At 40.2% G+C, this 21,109-nt stretch overlaps 1 protein-coding gene across 5 annotated transcripts in view; it reads right to left on the minus strand.

The window, feature by feature from the left end:
* Nucleotides 1-21,109, minus strand: part of sulf1 (sulfatase 1) — a 109,879-nt gene that overhangs the window by 20,922 nt on the left and 67,848 nt on the right. For all 5 annotated transcript variants that reach the window (XM_047349753.1, XM_047349751.1, XM_047349752.1 and 2 more), the window contains 4 exons: nucleotides 8,035-8,322; nucleotides 7,318-7,557; nucleotides 6,652-6,803; nucleotides 4,130-4,299 (listed from right to left, as the gene is read on the minus strand). In XM_047349753.1, coding sequence (XP_047205709.1) covers nucleotides 4,130-4,299; nucleotides 6,652-6,803; nucleotides 7,318-7,557; nucleotides 8,035-8,209 — 737 coding nt within the window. In that variant the 5' untranslated portion in view covers nucleotides 8,210-8,322. The remainder of the gene's footprint in view (nucleotides 1-4,129; nucleotides 4,300-6,651; nucleotides 6,804-7,317; nucleotides 7,558-8,034; nucleotides 8,323-21,109) is intronic.

Here is a 21,109-nt window from a genome sequence, read left to right on the forward strand (position 1 = left end):
CCCTACTATCATAAGGCTTGCAATTCAACAACCGCATTACATGTCTAGTATTTAAATGGGTCTCAACTTGGCTACATCTAAAGAACTAGGCAAAAACACCTTAAGTGAGGAATGTTAATAACATTAACAATGAACCCTCCACTGCTATTGCTGCTGTCAGAAGTACAGACGCTTGTTTGATTTACGAGGCAGCTCCTCCTTTACTGCCACGCAGTCTGTTCCCAACCCTGAGAGCTAAACACATTGGCTGCATCGTGCATCTGCTGCAGACATTAAATACCTCTGCATTTGCAGAGAGCATGATCCCTTTGAGGCAAACCGAACTGGAACACTGTAACAAATTATTCTTTTTGTTCAAGAGAATTCTCAAGAATGGAAAAATGATTTGCCTCATCTGATGAAAGCAGAAAGTCAACAAACACCCTCCCATGCAAACCACCTGTGCTCTCCTTAGTAACCTCACCACATACACGACACCTACACACAATCACTGGGACAACCCTTTTAGTCACCCATGGCTCCCGAGGTCCACCCCGTCACAATGCATTCCTCGCATCCCAGGAGCCATTGGGAGAAACGACTGATTGATATGGACAAGGTCAGGAAGTTCTTTGGGGATAAAAGTGAACGGGAAGCTTGGGGGGGTGGACAACAAGATAATATGGAGGGAGATGTAAACAGAGTAACAGAGAGCAATATATCGGTGGCAAGACAGACAGATGTGGGTAAAGTAGGAAGACAGGAAGTGAGAGGAAGGCACACAGCACAATGGTAAGGAAATGGTGGTATTTTGTAGGAAATTCAGAAGGCTCACCATGAGAAAATAGGGCACAGGACCATAGGGACAAGAATTATATAACAGACTAGCCTAAAAAGATGAGCTGCTGGGTTGGCATAAGCATAGTGTCATAATAGAAATCCCTGATCTGCTCCACTGGAATGACCCCCTGGTGATCTTCAATGATAAATCATTTTGATTTCATGCCTTTCCTATCTCCACTTGTTAGAGCTTCAAAGCAACCTGTCATCCCCGCTAGATTGAGTGCTTGCTTACTGTCATCATGTTAGCCACACCTCATCATATAAAACCCACACTAGGTGTTAAAGAGAAAACTCTGATATCCAATTAGCAAGGCATGTTGGGTCAAACATGATGGAGTCCCCTCACTGTCTGAGGAATCACTGCTATAAAATTCTTACCACCCACATAATAATAGCTATTATTTTCCTCCGCTTGGAAAGAAATATCTACATCTATGGAGTCAGGAGAATTTCCAACAAAAAAATGCAGAAATACCCAAGCCACCGCAAGAGTATTGACATAAATAAAACATTAAAACCCACAGGAAGAACATTGTGGTTCATAGGCTGAACGTGCCTTTTGTGCCCAAGTAATAACACAACCCAACTTGCTACAAATGCTGGTTTTGGAGAATGGGATGCCACTCCACAGCAGTGTGTGACCAAGCTGGTGACCACCATGAGGATATGTAACCAGGCTGTTGTGGTTGTGTGTGGTCCATCCACACACTAGTCAGGCCCCTGTTTGTTAAATGAATAATTTAATAATAATATTTGTGTCGTTTCTTTAAACTATCCGCTCCAATAGACAACAAACAGGAGTCAATAAAACAAAAAGCTGCTTGGTATTGGCAGAGAGTATTAGGAAGGTTTTCATACTCAACTCTGCTGCTCAATCCTCAAATGCTTTTTTCTTAAGAAATGTAGCATAATTTAAAAGGGAAATAAACAGGCTTTCCAGCAGTATAGGATTTATTGCCAGAAAGCATAGTTACAACAAAGAAATAACCAACCACATACAAGTTTCCTTGCTTTTTGTGATAACCATATATACACATAGCTGGAAAAATAAATATTCGACCACCAAATGATTTTAGGAAATTAAAGTTTACTTCAGAGCATGATTGTGCTTTGGAGGACTTCTTTTGAAACGAATGCTCCAAACATTCAACACAGAAATTGCATATTTATCAGTAATAGTTTATTTCACAAGACAGCCATTTCAATAATTTATCATGATTTAAAGTGGGGTTGAAACACAATCTAGCCTTTAGCAACTCCATGATGATCCTACTTTAGCCTCAGCTGTGACGTTACAATTAGTGTTGGGGTATCAGATCAAAGAATAATTAAACCGGAAATGGAAGGAGCGGTGGAGCCTGCAGGCAAATACTTATTAGAGATTCTTTCCAAACAATTACAATCCATGTTTACTCAGACACTGTTTATTATTTCCCCTAGGTCATAAACATCTTCTGTATGTGTTGAAGTTTGATAGCTGCAGAGTCAATACAAAGTGAGATAGATACAGGAAAGCAATGTTGTGGTTTCATGCACAGAAAGCAGTGTAGAACTAGGCCATGGCAGCATTGTTTCTTAAAATCTCTGTTTACCAAGCCTTTCGCTGCCAAGGGTTTTTCAAAAAAATCTCCACTTTGGAAAGTTTTACTTTTTTTTCCCAGTGGACAAGAGATGCCAACCCATCAGATTGTTTGGCGGAATTTCTGTTAGTGTGGATAGGGCCTTAAAGAGCTCTGATTTATCAGAGATTGGACATATAACACCTGTGGTTGCCTTGGAGATTTTATATTTAGACAACAGCAATAGTTTATTTGTACGCTGTAGGTTGTGGCAAGGGGTTCTGCCCTCAGAAGAGATTAAAACAAATTGCATGGCACTGTAGGAGACAACAGTCTATCACCCAAAAAGCATAACAGGTATGTGGCAAACGTCTCATCCATGTAAAAAATAATTGTGTAGTAAATTGATGAGCAGTGTGCCTCACAGTTATTAAGAAGAAACTGAATGGTGTACAGGTCCTTCTCAAAATATTAGCATATTGTGATAAAGTTCATTATTTTCCATAATGTCATGATGAAAATTTAACATTCATATATTTTAGATTCATTGCACACTAACTGAAATATTTCAGATCTTTTATTGTCTTAATACGGATGATTGTGGCATACAGCTCATGAAAACCCAAAATTCCTATCTCACAAAATTAGCATATCATTAAAAGGGTCTCTAAACGAGCTATGAACCTAATCATCTGAATCAACGAGTTAACTCTAAACACCTGCAAAAGATTCCTGAGGCCTTTAAAACTCCCAGCCTGGTTCATCACTCAAAACCCCAATCATGGGTAAGACCGCCGACCTGACTGCTGTCCAGAAGGCCACTATTGACACCCTCAAGCAAGAGGGTAAGACACAGAAAGAAATTTCTGAACAAATAGGCTGTTCCCAGAGTGCTGTATCAAGGCACCTCAGTGGGAAGTCTGTGGGAAGGAAAAAGTGTGGCAGAAAACGCTGCACAACGAGAAGAGGTGACCGGACCCTGAGGAAGATTGTGGAGAAGGGCCGATTCCAGACCTTGGGGGACCTGCGGAAGCAGTGGACTGAGTCTGGAGTAGAAACATCCAGAGACACCGTGCACAGGCGTGTGCAGGAAATGGGCTACAGGTGCCGCATTCCCCAGGTCAAGCCACTTTTGAACCAGAAACAGCGGCAGAAGCGCCTGACCTGGGCTACAGAGAAGCAGCACTGGACTGTTGCTCAGTGGTCCAAAGTACTTTTTTCGGATGAAAGCAAATTCTGCACGTCATTCGGAAATCAAGGTGCCAGAGTCTGGAGGAAGACTGGGGAGAAGGAAATGCCAAGATGCCAGAAGTCCAGTGTCAAGTACCCACAGTCAGTGATGGTCCGGGGTGCCGTGTCAGCTGCTGGTGTTGGTCCACTGTGTTTTATCAAGGGCAGGGTCAATGCAGCTAGCTATCAGGAGATTTTGGAGCACTTCATGCTTCCATCTGCTGAAGGTTTGAAGGTTGACATTTTTTGTATTAAAAACACTTTTCTTTTATTGGTCGGATGAAATATGCTAATTTTGTGAGATAGGAATTTTGGGTTTTCATGAGCTGTATGCCACAATCATCCGTATTAAGACAATAAAAGACCTGAAATATTTCAGTTAGTGTGCAATGAATCTAAAATATATGAATGTTAAATTTTCATCATGACATTATGGAAAATAATTAACTTTATCACAATATGCTAATATTTTGAGAAGGACCTGTATTTTTGATCATCTGAGAGCAAACCATACTTACATGTGTTGTGAAGCATTTGGGAAGAACTCAGCATACTGTGGGGCTGAGTCTTCTGGACCATGAGGGGCAGCGTGACTGATGACCATCATCACGGGACGGTGGGGGTATATCTTCTTGGACATGCGGAAAAAGCTGACGCTGTCATTGGTGATCAGATCTGTGAAATAATCCTTTAAAAAGAAGAACAAAATGAGTAAGGTTGCTAGATGCAACAACGCTAAAAGCATCATCTAGAAAACAAAGGGGGGGATTGAAGCAAAATTGCTAAACAGCACAAGCTTTTATAAATCTCATTTGCATTCCAATCACCATGACATGTTGCTTTTCCTGGTCCAGCCAATTTCAAATAAATTCCCCAGTAGGCATATGAAGAGGGGCCATTGAGTACAGTACAGCACCAATGTGTTGAGTCAACAGCTGGCAGCTTGCCTGTGTGTGTAAATGAGTGAGTGTGTAAGCCGGAGTCTGTGCGAGCATGTGTACACTGTATATGGGCTGCTGCTTCATCAGTGAATCTCTGCACCATCAAATGCGACACCACTTGATAATGAGCGAAGCTCGGGGCTTTCAAATGGTATGTTGTTATGACAGCTCCCACCCTCCACTTATATTGAACCTGCGTAAACTACAGACATGGATGGATGGAGGATGTTCCATCTTTTTCCAAAATGCATAGGAAAACCTGTCTACTCTAATAAAATGTGTTCAAGGTGACACACATTTTATTAGCAATTTTGTGAATTTTCCCCAACATTTTAGTAGCAAAGATCGACAGAGCACAACTGAAAAAAGTGAAACTAAATGAGAAGAGCTTGCACCCTAGAAATGTAAAATTGTCACAATGTCAAAGGCGTGCCCATTTTACTAAAACCTTTATTCCAGTCAGGGTGGAGTCTGGTCTTTTTTTTACCTCTGCTGTCAGCAACGCCCTTAGCTAAAATAAAAATAGTATTAGCACAGTTTCCAATAGCCAACTAACAGTTCTACCGGCAGTTTGCAGTTTTGTCAAGCTGTGGCTATTGCCTGATACAGAACAAATGACAGAGACTACACAGCTAAGAACAAAGTGTAAGGGAGAGTTTCCTAACATGTCAGAAATAGGTTTGGCTAATTCATCTTTTCTTTATTATTACCATTTTATTTTATAGTCAGTCCAGTTTTAAAAGCCTGGCAGCTGCAAATGCCCGTAGAGGATGATGATTACGTGCACAGAGCAAAAGCACTGCCATGCTCTTCAATGCTGCCAGCAATTAAAATATGAGCCCATGGTGCTAAGGGGCTCTGGCAGGTCAACAGGAAGAGACAGTGTCATGGGGAATGCCAGGCCAAGAGCAATAAAATAGTCACACGGGTGGTGATTATCCCTCTTCCCATTTGGAGCTGGCAGTCAAATAGTAGGAATTTATTATCTCTACTCCTTTGTAAGAACTAGGTTGATCATTGCAGGAGAGTGTTATTGCATTGAATTTCTGAGATTTTCACAAGAGGGGTACCGAGCAAGACTTGTGTAAGCATTCATGACATCACCGTACCACATCTGGCTTGGAAGCTTGTCTGTTTTTATGACTGTTGTTCCAGTGTCATGGAATCTGAATAAAAGAGGTCCACGGGCAACATGGACAAAGCAAACATTCCCACCAGGAAGGCTTCAACTTAAATGATCTCCTTTTCCAACAGACAGAAACTCAAATGGGGTCTAAGTAATTTAAACTACCTGAGTGAACATGCAGTGAGTCACATTGCTGCCGAGCCATCCTGTGTGGACTCCCTCAGAACTCTAAAAGGAGCAGCGTTGCCAGGTGGTCGGTGTCAGCAGTAAATAGCAAATCTGAAGTCCGTTTGGTTCTAAACCACAATCTGATGACCATGTAAATGTCATGTAAACACACCAGTCTCCGCTTTACACCTCAGTCCAAAGTTGGCAGAGGAAAGGCAGCTTAAAGACTTACTTGCTCATCTTTTTTTTTTGTTTATCGAGAACTCTACAACCCGAGGAGATACTGGTACAGATCTGTGAAAACAAACTGAAAGCTCCTAAAACATTTTTGGGGGAATGATTGCAGGAGGCTGTTGTGACATTGTAACCACAATTCAACTCGTGAACCTGACACTGTTAAAATGCAATTTCCGTTCCAATTTTACTGTGGCAAATTATTTTGCAGAACTGCACAGCGTGACACACAAAAGGGGTAAAAAAGCAGACAAACAATTGACAAACCAACCATTAACCAAAGGAATACTCATTTCAAGCCAATTTGTTTTCTCATTAAGCTGCATTCATTTTACACTGTCTATTATGATGCACCTAGGGTTAATATTTAAAGGCATGCTGCAGAAAGGGGAGACACCACCTCATCCCTGCTCATTACCTGCAATTCTCAATGTAGAATTCCTTTCAGTCTGAAACACTACACAATATTAAGTGGAGCTTAAGAGAGTGGAACCTAAAATTTGTCAAGCGAAACCTTTATTTTAAGTTGTACAGGAAAAAGTAATTGGTGTGAGATTATGTGAACACATACCTTGGCATAGTCAGCTTCGTGTTTCTCCTTGAAACCATTGCGGCAGAGAGTGTAATTATAGAAGCGGGAATTTTTGATCAATCCGACCCATTCACGCCACCCAGGTGGGATGTAGGTGCCGTTGTACTCGTTGAGGTATTTGCCAAAAAACGCTGCAGAGGCCGGGAGCACAGAGAAGAGAGTTGCTTTAAATACAGTCTTTGATCATGAGCTCATATTGTCAGTCTCTTTGCATTTCTTTTGTATCTCTTTATCATTGTGCATGCCTTTTAATGAAGTGTGTCTCTTTTGCTCTTCAAAGGCAGGTTTTACAAAATAAGGCTACAGATCAGCTTGGTGCAGTCAATATAATGTCAATAAGCTGTCTACATAAATTCTGCCCCATCACTCACAGGAATGACTGGATGAGATAGAATGTAGTCAATGTGTCCCGATCAGATCCAAAGCATCGAATTGCAATCAAGGCCTTTTCAAATAATTGGTATCCAAGACGAAACCTAGCTCCTGATTACACGTTTTTGGTTTACTGTCTTATTATGTCATCCGTAGCCAAGGCGGTACATGCATCAGAAACTTACTCAGCTAGTATTTAGAAATCATGGTCTATTTTTATCTGCACCAAACACGAGCAAAAGTATAGGAGAGCTCAATGGTAAGTGCACCAACCTGTCCTGTAGCCAGTGTTGTTGAGGTAGACCGCAAAGGAGCGCGGTTCATGTTGCGCTTGCCAAGACGGAGAGGAACAGTTCTCATTGTTGGTGTAGGTGTTGTGGTTGTGGACGTACTTTCCCGTCAGCATGGATGACCTTGACGGGCAACACATCGGCGTGGTAACAAAGGCATTGATGAAACTCATACCGCCATCTTCCATTATCTTTCTGGTTTTATTCATCACCATCAGAGACCCTGAGAGGAAAAAGCAATGTTTCCAACAGAAGATACATTTTTCATCCATTTTTATTATTTTATATTAATAAAAAAATATTTATAAAGCACTTCCATTAAGAAAATATCAAAGTGCTACAAGATAAAAATTATAACTAAAAAAACTAAAATGTCAGTGATCAGCTGGAAAAGTCTGGTTAAAAAGTAAAGTGTTTAAGATTTATGATTAGAGTTTAATTTACTTTTATAGAATATTCCTTTCTGGCTCACTTTTCTCAAGGTGAAAGTAATTTAAATTCAGCAGCTGAAAAACCAGACGGTAATTCTCTACTGGTTTATGGCCTGTGTTTAATATTTAATGTGAGGAAGGAGACCATATAAATCTAAGGGAAACAGCCAGAATAACAAAGAAAACAATTCTGATATAAATTTTGTGGTAATTTTGTAATATTGGCAACTAAAAGGGGAATTCTGTGTAAGCTTGCCAGCCTTTCTTACCCAACTCAACATCCTGGTCATCGGTCATGATGAGGATAATGTTGGGCCGGATATTTCGGCGGTCCCTCTGGATACGACCCCTAAGCCCCTGAGCCCTGGTGGTGGTGAATGCCCGGATGCCTGGAGTCCAGTCCAGGGACAGCAGGACCAGCCAGGAAAGCCAGTGAATGAGCATGGTGTCCACAGAACCGCGCAGCGAGATGACTTGATGGGAAGATCACTGGAGAGTGGGAAGGGAAGAGAGGACGAGCGAGGGCATTCACTCACACCTTGATAGATGTTGAGGGCCTAGTTGATCGAGAGAAGATAGAACGAAAAACATGTTAAAACACGGAAGAATAACATGAATGATTTGAAAGTGATTAGGGAAAAGATTTTTAAGAAGCTATGACAAATTCCTTGGTAATTAGCTCTTCAAGACCCAAAAAATACTTAAACAGTTAAAGTAAGCATACATGAAGTACATTTAAGCTGTGAAGGGTCCAGAAAAACAAGGCCCGCCAAAGAAAATCCCACCGAGTCTCATTTCTCTTTTTTTAAAAATGTCCTTGAACTTTGTCTCCGTCTTTAGACAAACTCACACACGGAAACTCTACATCCCAACTGCAGAGCTGTTGTTCAGCTAAATGCGCAGAGATTACATGATTGGCTGCCTGCACTCAAACACCCACAGCTGCTCTTCGGTGGGAGCCAATCAGGGCCCACCTTCCACCTGTCACTCAACAGTCAGACTCACCACCCTTCCCCTACCCCCAACTCCCCAACATCCACCACCACCTCTCCTGGTGAGTCAAGCATGGAATACTTCTGGTGGGGGGAGGAGGTTCTGGCACAAGTGGCGGAGTAAATGGTTCCACCACATTAACTCCAGTGGCTTTGTCGCCAATCACAAATGACCACTGACTCATCAGAAAACACTGGTGCTTGGGTTCCCAAAAAGTCATGCTTGACCATTCACAATTGTATATTCTGCATTAAACAGCTACAATAGTTGGAATAGTAAGTAAAAAATAAATAAAAAATAAAAAAACTTAATATTTTATCCCAAAAAAAAATACTGTATGTACAAATATGAAGATTACACCAATGTATCAGGTAACAATGGAAACATCTGAAATAATGGCTTGTGGCTGTGAAATGAACCAGGGCACTGTGGTAATTAGTACTCCATTACTGTTTGATGAAAAATGCCTCATGGATAAAAGTCCTGCTTAGTGGCACCATGCTGCTTCCCATTCTGAGTTAATATAGCCTGAAAACAAATGGCAAGTCTGTGACACCTGGGCCTGCCCAGACAGGCTCTGCCCTTTTCCTAATTTCTCCTTTAATGCCACAAACTGAACTGTTTAGGTCTACTCAGTTTCCAACATTCTTGGCGTTTCAGCAAAAGCATTAATTTATTTTTTGTCACAGAACATATGCTCAAACATAAAAGTGTACAGGTGCATCTAAGTAAATTAGAATATCTAAAAGTTAATGTATTTCTGTAATTTAATTTAAACGGTGAAACTCATAGAAGTTGATTACACACAGATTCATATATTTCCAGGGTTTATTTGTTTCTTTTTATTATTGTCACTTAAAGCTAGTACAAAGCCAAAATTCAGTTTCTCGGAAAATTTGAATATTACAAAGAAAACAAAGTTATTTTCATACAGGTACGCTACAAAAGGTCACCGCTAAAGACGTTGACTGTTTAGGGCCATGGATCCAGACATAATAATAATTACTGCAGCCTTGAATGGGTTGTGTAGTAAAGCCCATTCAGCTTCCAGAGCCACCACACACGAGCATCTCCAGGACATGGGCTACAGCTGTCACATTCCTTCTGTTAAGCCTCTCCTGAATCAGAAACAACACCATAGGTGTCTTACCTGTGCTAAGAAGAAAAAGGAAAAGGACTGTTGCCCAGTGGATCAAAGTCCTCTTTTCAGATTAAATTAAATTCAGCATTTTATTTGGAAATCAAGGTCTCACATTCTGGAGGAAGAGAGGAGAGGCAAGTAATCTATGTTGCTTGAGGTCCAGTTTGAAGTCTACAAAGTCAGTAATGATTTGGGAAGTGATATTACCTGCTGGTGTTGTTTCACTGTGTACTTTATCAAGTACAAAGTCAGCTCTAAAGATCCACTTTAAAATTGTTTTTGCCAAGTGTGTAGACATACCAGCTCCTTCATTTACTGATGAGAGCAAAGATTGAAAAAATATTCATAATTAATCCTGCAATTTACAACAAAGATTACAACAAGGTTTGGCTCCTAGAGATAAAATTGCAATAAAGAAATGAGGAATAACTCAAGACTTTTGCACAGTACTGGCTGTGCTGACAGCTTAAACAGTTTAGAACAAAAACAGACAGATGTTTCTTCCAAAAGAGACCTATCATCTCATGAAAAAAACAACATAAATAAGTGAGAAAAATTGTTTTCAATGACCTGGATCTGGTGTTGTTTATCTTTCACTTCTCTAATCAGATCTTAGACATGAAAAGCAGAGTTTAAACAGTGCATTACTGTTCCGATCTCAGTTTCAGATGAGCTGTGTCTGACCGAGCCAGTTATCGTGACATCTCTGTCCAAACATTGGCGCCATTTGGCCAAACACACACCCCCCCAAAGTGGAGGGTGGTGGAGCAGACAGAACCTTACACAAACTACTCCACAAACATATGCAGACACTAAAATGATACCCACACACAAGCTTTTCCCCAACAAAAACAATATCTCTTGGCGTTTGGGTCCAAGTCCTCCTACAGAACATTGTAGAGCTTTCCAAAAACAATAGACAGAACTCATCTCTGGAGAAAACTCAAAGCTCTATTTTGGTCCGGCTGTGAAAGATCGGAAATCAGCTGTAAGCCGATGAGCCAGCCAATGTAATCTTAGCACCCAACACCAATTCAACTTAAGATACCAGTGATTCCAACCAACAGGGTTTTCTTGCCACTCAAAAAAGGTCTATTATGCTGTTTGATTCAAACCTTGAGGTGTTGATGGAGTTAGCTACGGGCGAAATCAAAATCTACAGTGTTTGAAGTGGCTGAGTTATTAATGCTAATTTAGTGCAACACAGATAAATCAAAGGATGGTGACAAGAGGTATGGAGGCTAAATAACCACCTCATTTTTATGACATATGATGTATGCTTTCATGGAAAAAAAGCCTTTCTAGCAGCTGATAATCATGAATAATTTCACAGTTATCCATCTTAATGTATAGGCTTTAACTTAGAACCCAATCCTCATGTAACATGGCATACAGCCAGTGTACAAATATTTTTAGATTTTATTTACAAGTATTAGCTACATGTCCTGTTTCGACCAGAAAAACAACCGTATCCCCTGCCAAAACTGTCAAGAACTATCTCCAATCAGACTGATGACAAACTGTTCAGTCGAACTAACTAGCCCAAACATAATGAGTTGTAGCAAATGCAGCAGATTCTGTTCTGAACATGTCAAAAAATTAAGCCCCTCCACTCTGTTCGTGCACTTTGTAAATGGTTCAATATACATAAAGGTGGAAATGAAAGTCACCTCTATGGCTGCAGTACGGGTGTGTCACATAACTCAGGAAAAAGCAGCAGAAATAGTTTTTACTAATAGTGGGCATAAATGGAAAAATCAAAGAAATAAAAACGATCACAAATATGAATCAATTCATACTGGTTAAAGTTTTGAAGCTGATCATTATTCCCCGTCAACGCTTGTTTCAGCCTCTCATTAGACTCCACAAAGCCTTGTGCATGGTCAGAGCCATATTCTGACTCAATTGTATGAGGCTGAACTCATTGCATTGCTGTTGGAGCTGGATTCCTTAAGTACAAAGTCCATTTGTCTGAATAAAAAGGTTTCAGAATTCTTGTTATTCCAGCATAGAGTTTACTAAAGCCAATAAATCACCTGGAAGTTCTGATGTTGTCAAGCCTCTAGTTATAGTTTGTCTCACCGTCCACCATCTGTTCTTACAACCCCCTGTAACATCAGGTGACCCAGGTATTCACTATAAAAAACACTTTAAGTGCCCTTTTAAAAAAAGGGGTAGTCAAGGGTAGAAAAAAAGGTAGTTAATTAAAGAAACCAAAGACAAAACTGACTTTTTGCCAGATAGACCCAAAATAGCCAAGCTTAAAATACTCGAGGGCCATAAAAAAACATTAAATAAGTTAAAATACTATTAAAACACATGAATACGTTTTTGTGAAATGTTTTTTGTTTTTTTTTACTTCCTCAACATAAACTAAACAGGCTGGATTGGCTTCCTACATTTTAGAGACACAAATTTCCGAAAATGTTTGTCTGCTAGGCCTTAATTTTTCCTGTTAAATTAAACACACGCTATGCAATAAGCTGTCATGGTCAGGCACACAGACTGGACAAATCAGCGAAAAAGAAGCTAAAGTCCAAAGAAACTTTGAAAGATCTTGGGAAAGCCTGAGGAACTATTATGCAAAATTTGTGTAAACTATAATAATTAAGCCAGACTCCTTGAAAGCAAACTATAATGAAATCAGGGCTTTGTGCAAAACTCTATGCGTAGTATAGTCTTGTGCACAGTTATTGGCTGTATACATTCAAAGCAAGAACAAGCAGGAGGTAAGGAAGCAAAATCATCCAGCTCTGAGTATTGCTCTAAATATTCAGGACAAACAAGCACTTCAACAACTATAAATATAAATACATGTGTGTAAATATTGTGAATTATAGTTGGGTTTTAAATTCTCTCAATTAGACTGCCTCTATATTCCCTCAATTCTTTTGTATTTTATATCACTAAAACGTTTCATTTTTAAATGAGTCATGAGTTTACACCATCTAGGACGGAACATAGAAGGAATCTTTATTCCTAGACAGCCCCTGAGGACTAGGGAGCACATTGTTTCTGCTTTATACTGTTTTGGAGGATTAGCAGTAATGACCCATTGGGGCCGTAGTGTAGTCTTTGTGGCTAGAATATGAGAGGACGGATAGGAGGAACTCAATGGTCAGAGGTTCAAAGGACTGAAACAATAAGGCCACTATGGTGTTTCCAGGCACACAGCTGCCAGATGCTTAAAAGATGTGCAATTTTCAGATTAATGGCCATCAACACTAGGAGTTTTAGCACACCTCAACACCCAACTAATCTTTTCTTCCATGATAGCTGCATTTTTCCTACTTTACTGAGGAAAATAGCTCTCACTTTTTGTTGTGGGAATATGGAGTTCTGCTCAGAGATTTGCTATGAATAGACAGACAGATGCACTTTCTCGCACTTAGAACTGAACATAATAAAGCCATGGCTTAAATAACCATGCTGGGCAGCCATACTTCTCTGGCTGGCAGTTGTGCCCTCCAGTCAGGGCCTCAAACCACACACTCCACTGCGCCCTGACCCTCTTCCAACCCCAGCGGTGATATGGCTTTGATGGTGGCTTGTTTAACCTAACCTCAGCAACCAGAGGCTAGCCACACACAAGGGTTAAAAGGGGAAAATGAATGGAAGGTTCAATATAGAGGTATAACGTCTTGTAAAGGTCTGTATGTGATTGGCTTGTATTTTTTTTCCAGAAATGGCAAACAGGTGACGTCTGGCTTAGTTTCTATGCAGACAGCAGTGACAGGCTGCACATTCATAAGCCGTCACTGAGAAACAGCAGAAGAAACATGAAAGAGTTCAAGTATAAAAGCAAAGAACAACTGACATGCAACATGTTTGTCCACTAACTTATAATAATAAGAGTATTCAGCTCAAACGGAAGGTTTTCAAGGTTTAGGAGTTCATGTTCTCAAAACAAGATGCAGGTCAAACTCAAAACAGGTGTTCTTATACAGTAAACCATTCAATTATTAAAACAGTCTTTTATTGGGCCTTTAATAGTCTACTTTAAAGCATTTCTTGTCCATTCATATATCGCTTTAACCATTCCAATTTTTGGCAAACAAGTACTAAACATGTCTAGTAGCACTGTTTCAATTCTACAGGCTGTGCAGTGATAAGAAGTAGAACTACAGACCAAACTATATGAGCTATTAACTGAAGTTGGCCAATTTCAATATGTGACAAGGTAGTCAGAAGTTTTTAAATCCGGTCAATTCTGATCAGTCAACACCTCATACCTAGCGCTTCTACAGGTCCTTCTCAAAATATTAGCATATTGTGATAAAGTTAATTGTTTTCCATAATGTCATGAGGAAAATTTAACATTCATATATTTTAGATTCATTGCACACTAACTGAAATATTTCAGGTCTTTTATTGTCTTAATACGGATGATTTTGGCATACAGCTCATGAAAACCCAAAATTCCTATCTCACAAAATTAGCATATTTAATCCGACCAATAAAAGAAAAGTGTTTTTAATACAAAAAACGTCAACCTTCAAATAATCACGTACAGTTATGCACTCAATACTTGGTCGGGAATCCTTTGGCAGAAATGACTGCTTCAATGCAGCGTGGCATGGAGGCAATCAGCCTGTGGCACTGCTGAGGTCTTATGGAGGCCCAGGATGCTTCGATAGCGGCCTTTAGCTCATCCAGAGTGTTGGGTCATGAGTCTCTCAACGTTCTCTTCACAATATCCCACAGATTCTCTATGGGGTGCAGGTCAGGAGAGTTGGCAGGCCAATTGAGCACAGTGATACCATGGTCAGTAAACCATTTACCAGTGGTTTTGGCACTGTGAGCAGGTGCCAGGTCGTGCTGAAAAATGAAATCTTCATCTCCATAAAGCTTTTCAGCAGATGGAAGCATGAAGTGCTCCAAAATCTCCTGATAGCTAGCTGCATTGACCCTGCCCTTGATAAAACACAGTGGACCAACACCAGCAGCTGACACGGCACCCCAGACCATCACTGACTGTGGGTACTTGACACTGGACTTCTGGCATTTTGGCATTTCCTTCTCCCCAGTCTTCCTCCAGACTCTGGCACCTTGATTTCCGAATGACATGCAGAATTTGTTTTCATCCGAAAGAAGTACTTTGGACCACTGAGCAACAGTCCAGTGCTGCTTCTCTGTAGCCCAGGTCAGGCGCTTCTGCCGCTGTTTCTGGTTCAAAAGTGGCTTGACCTGGGGAATGCGGCACCTGTAGCCCATTTCCTGCACACGCCTGTGCACGGTGGCTCTGGATGTTTCTACTCCAAACTCAGTCCACTTCTTCCGCAGGTCCCCCAAGGTCTGGAATCGGCCTTTCTCCACAATCTTCCTCAGGGTCCGGTCACCTCTTTTCGTTGTGCAGCGTTTTCTGCCACACTTTTTCCTTCCCACAGACTTCCCACTGAGGTGCCTTGATACAGCACTCTGGGAACAGCCTATTCGTTCAGAAATTTCTTTCTGTGTCTTACCCTCTTGCTTGAGGGTGTCAATAGTGGCCTTCTGGACAGCAGTCAGGTCGGCAGTCTTACCCATGATTGGGGTTTTGAGTGATGAACCAGGCTGGGAGTTTTAAAGGCCTCAGGAATCTTTTGCAGATGTTTAGAGTTAACTCGTTGATTCAGATGATTAGGTTCATAGCTCGTTTAGAGACCCTTTTAATGATATGCTAATTTTGTGAGATAGGAATTTTGGGTTTTCATTAGCTGTATGCCAAAATCATCCGTATTAAGACAATAAAAGACCTGAAATATTTCAGTTAGTGTGCAATGAATCTAAAATATATGAATGTTAAATTTTCATCATTACATTATGGAAAATAATGAACTTTATCACAATATGCTAATATTTTGAGAAGGACCTGTATGTGGCAGTAACAACACTCCTAGGTGTGTAAGTCATCTCTCACACAGTGTGACGTCACTCACTTTTAAGTGACTATTAACCATTCAAGGCAGGAAGGCTAAGAAAATAGTTTCTAGTCATGAAATCAAGATACATTTCCTAGAATAAGCATTGTCAGGTCAAAGCTTTATGAAAAATGGGGATTGGAAATCTCTTACTTCTCTCTGATGGGTTCATAATTTTGAAAGAAAGTTTACCATTAAGCCTGGCTATACTTTAAAGCATCTCATATTTCCACTTACTCTTGTGAACTCTCTTTACCCCATCCACTCAGGAGTACAATACAAGTCTAATGGCATAGTTTAAATTCTACAAGCTGTTTAGTAATAATAAGTTGTGGAACTAGCAACAATACAGGTCATTCAGTGTATCATACAAGAGTAGAGGAAAGCAAAAAAAAAAAAATGTAGCAGCGAGAGAGCTGCAAGTGAAGCTTAGAAATATTGCAGATGAGATAGAGCTGAGGAACATTTATATTTTTGCTTTAGACTTGCAAGGTTTTAGTCCAACTTGAGAGCTCCTTCTGCAAGAAGAAAAATTAGGCGTTAAATTAATATACAGTTTATCCAAATATTTCTCTAATCTGATGGAATTCAGCTGGTCTGCTGCCATGAGGGCTCATGGGGGCATTTTACACTGAGGAGAGCCTGTGTCAGGACCCGCCGTGCCCAGCAAGCCAAGGGTAGCACATTGTACCCACCAAGACCTGTCTGTTAGCCACACTAACGACTGACTGAAGGGAGGCTCTGTCTCTCTATGCACTCATTTGGCTGGAGGAACGTATTGGGGGAAAAAAACCCAAACCTTGCTGTTTTCAGACTCTCAACTCCACTGATTTGTTTGACCAAAAACGATTCAGGATTTGACAAAATTCCAGTTGGTTAATGAAGTACAAGATGCCCCCCTTCCACCCTGGTTCCAGCAGGTTTATGGCTACACAACTATTTACTTTGACAGGCAACCATTTAACAATATAAAGCTATAGATTTTAGATGTTGGAGCTTCCCACTGACTGGTGTGCAGTGGGTTTGAAGCGTGATGTAGGCCATTCTAATGAAGAATGGCCACAGTTTAGTGAAATGTGAACCTGTGGCGAGTGCATTCACAGCCATTAGTCTAAGCCCTCATGTTTCTTTCAGTCCCAGTAAGAAACTCTTTGTAGTGCCGAAGCTGCCAGGCTTCCCCATCAATATCATGACTGCATCTTTATGTATAATTAAATGAATCCTGGTTTAAAATACTTCAAAGTGGGAATGACTTGTACAACACCCAGTTGCTGTACAAGTACTGTTTTAAGTACGGTAAGAAAGAAATGATTAAAAATCACAACAGGTCCTTACAGAAATGAAAAGGGGTTGTATTTATTTACGTAAGGGTGTGTGCTCTGGGCTTGTAGGTGGTGTGTATTTAAACTGAACCAGGCACAAGCTTTGTTTAGTTCTATCTGTCTAAGCAGTAAGGTTATGCTGGGAAGAATGAATGACTGGGCTTAGTGTCATTGAGTCTTGCTGGAATCATATAAATACACCCATTCTGTTCAAGACTTGGATGGAAAACTAGAAAGTTTAGGTCACAATCTAAGTCGGCAATGGAAATGAATGCCAATGACCAAGGGCATATGCAGGAGGCTGTTACTTCTCTGCAAAAACCCAGAGCTCAACAACCCAGTCATTCTAGGATTATAAAAAGCTACAGAAAATACTAATACAGCTTGCTCTTAAAGTAAAGGTTTAATTTTAAAAATCCAAAATAAAATTTACAATTCCAGAATGAAAATAAGAGGATAAGGAGAGGGCGGGATGATTGGGAAGAGAAACAATAGCAGGGAAACCCTTCCTTTGATAAAGAGAAATGCAAACATGAAATCACAATGAAGTGATTACCCACACTTACATGACATGAGCTGAAAGAAAACAGTCATGTTACATAGAAACAAAACCTCAGGTTAAAATCATAGAATCTATTATATGCTTCTTTAAACTGTTGGAGTTTAGAAAAAAAAATGGGACTCTATCAGACTGAGAAAAATCCACAGAAAATGAGGAGAGACCAGGCAGAATGTACTCATGGGTGGCTTTCTTTTCTGTTTGACACATCCAACACTCCCAAAATAAATTACTCTCTGTACCGCAATAGAAAGCTAAAGCAAATTGCTTCAGTGGGTTTCCACTGAGGTAATTGTCAAGAATAAAAAACCAAGTCAGTTCACCAAGTCTGATGTACTTTTTGTTAGCAGCAGTCTGACATTAGCTGTTCTACTGCGCTTCTTTTACTTGTTTGATGTTCTTGTTGAGCTTGAACCCAACAGAGAAATATATACCATACATTAAACACTAGTCTCTTTAAAAATCCAATTTTCAGGAGGTAATGGTATGTAGAACAATTCCATACCAATAAAAAAAACATATCCATTGCCCCAAGGTCTCTTCCTTGCTGTAAGTATTTGGAAAACCTATAAAGGGAGTCGCCCAGGAGAAATCCTGATCAGATGCCTGAGTCACCATGGCTGACTTCTTTGGATGCAGCAGCTCTACCTTAAGCGGCCCCTAGATAATGAATCTCCTGAGCATAACTCTCAGGATGACCCGGCTACCCTATAGTACAGCACACTTCAGCTGGATGTATCCAGGATCTCGTTCTCTTGGTAATGATCCATCTCTCATGACCATAAGTGACAGTTGTAAGGTAGACAGACCTGTAAATTGAGAGCTTCACTTTGGCGCAATTCCATCACAACACACCAGAACAATGAATAGCATTAATGCAGACACTGCCAAAATCCCTCACTTATATCCTGCCATCACTCTTAGGCCCCGTCCACATGAGGCCAGGTTTGAAAGTGTCCGCAAAACGTCTTGGTTGGATAGGGAGTCTTGTCCATGCGGCAGCAAAACTGATTACATTGGAAACCTGCTCCCTGATTGGGAACATTTGAAGTGATTGCTCCATGTGGACTGCACTAATTGCTTAACTCTATCCTTGACCCTTAACTACAAATTGGCTAGCTTCCCTCCCCTCTCCCTCAACAACTAGCCAAAAACAACAGCAACAACAATGCCGGATTTCAGAGTTGTGTTTCCGAGTTATATTGAAGATATTCCATATTGTTTGTGTTTAACACCAAAATCTATTTCTTCTCTATGGGAATGTGAGCACGGACAGGAGTTGGGACAACTATGTCTACAGATGCTTAAATTGCCATGTTGGTCTTCTTCCTACAACACTTTCCCACATATGCGCAGCGTGATCTTTTTTTTTTTTTTTTACCTCTGTTGCTGCATTACTGCGCCACTTACTGGCATGGCATAAGTATTACAATGCCTAACACAGCACCACCAGCTTCGGGTGGTCTAGCTTTTCTGTGCAGATGCCATCTGTGGCTTTGTGTGGACATTGCCTCAAGCAGGGGAGTCCAAGTTTCTAGGGGTCTTGTTTGAGATCATGACCAACCCACCACATAGAAGGAGAAGTCCACATTTTTCTGGTTGAACAACAATAGCCTCAGAGGCGTTAAGCCCAGCCTGGGGACTTTGCAGTAGGCTGGAGACCGGTTTGCATCCTGAAGGTCATGGCCTGAAGACACCCTCCTCTTTATGACTACATGTTTTTAAATTTATATTGATAAATGCTTTTAAGGTTTTTCATATTAAACTGGCTATAAAGCCCTGCGATGGACTGGCGACTTGTCCAGGGTGTACCCTGCCTCTCGCCCATAGACTGCTGGAGATAGGCACCAGCCCCCCCCGCGACCCACTATGGAATAAGCGGTAGAAAATGACTGACTGACTGACTGACTGGCTATAAAACAAAATAACCGTTTTAGTAGAATATTAGCCTGTCACAAAGATACATTGTCTTTGCTTGATTCTACATAAAAATTACGTTTGATGCAACTCTATCAGCAACAAGGTGATTTCTAGACCTAAAAACTTGACATACAGTGGATGATGAACAGAAGCATGGCAGAGTTTTCCCAAATAAATAAACGCTAAAATCTTCCAAAAAAAAAACAAAAAAACAACACACCATTGTGATTTTTCTGCTTGTGTTCAAAATCTGACATGGTTTTTTTAATCTGCTGTGTGTCTGTCACCACCCTTTAAATCGAGTTTTAACTGCTCAAACTAGCACCAATGGCTTTTTGATAATGTTAATCCAATGCAATGATTTTTTTTTAGGTTTGTCACTTCTTTCTTTGTCCTTCAGGTACTACAGTGGTATAAGGTATTTTAATACAACATTAAGTAGGTCACACGTGTGCTTACAAGACATCGACATATTTTAATGTCAACATAAAGACTGAATATACCATTAGATATCCATGAATACAATTAACCTAATCTGGATTCAGAGAGCATGGAAGGAGAAGGAGTTGTAGCTTTGTTTCCCAGACAATTACACAACGTCGGTATGTAAAAGTAAATAATGTTTGTGTTATTGATGTCAACACAATGTATAAATAACAAGTATTGTATTTCACCTGTAAAACATTTATTTCAGGTTTTTCATTTTTTATTATTTAACTAAGTTCCATTGTCATCATCTCTCTTGTATTTGCTCATTGACATTTGATTGACATGCTGAACTGAACAGAAAGTCTGAAAAATGAAAAAGCAGATAATGTCAACTAAAAGCATCGAAAGACCAGAGAAGAGGGATTATAGAAAAAGCAATTTTTTTAAATCACAAATATTTCCTGGGCCACTGTTACCTGTGTTTTAATGTTCTAGTGAAAGTTAACTAGAGATTGTGCATAGATCTCTTGTTAGATTTCTAGCACATAGAGTACCGCTTGGATCCTCCATTTGGCTGGCTAAAAGAAGGTTCCTAAACTGTCCTCTTGCTTACAAGACATTTGTCTGTAAATATTTCAGGCTCTTAAAAATGCTGACAGCTATGGCATGGAAACGTAAGAAACACCATCCATCGCTCTTAACGCTACTTATGAACTGCAAAGTGGCATGTCTGTTCAGCAGCCAACTAGAGGCTAGTTACCTGAGCAAGTAGACCTGCTAATTAACCAGCTAATATCACTTTATTATACTCTCATTGTTACTCTAAAAAGACCAGAATGACAAAGTATATAATTCTTTGCAAAATTCACTTGAAAACTACAAGGGGGTGTTCATACTATTGTTTAAGTCAAATTTCTTAAGTAAGTGGTACAACATTATAACTGTAATAATCAATATTCAATTAAAAAAAAGCACAGTATTGTAGAAAAACATGATAAGCCATGACAGATTTAATAAGTATTTTCTTAAACAGGCACACACATTCCAAATCCTAAAACTTTCAGTCCAAAATCCAGCACT

The sequence above is a fragment of the Girardinichthys multiradiatus genome, chromosome 21, assembly GCF_021462225.1.
Source record: "Girardinichthys multiradiatus isolate DD_20200921_A chromosome 21, DD_fGirMul_XY1, whole genome shotgun sequence".
Lineage (NCBI taxonomy): Eukaryota > Metazoa > Chordata > Actinopteri > Cyprinodontiformes > Goodeidae > Girardinichthys > Girardinichthys multiradiatus.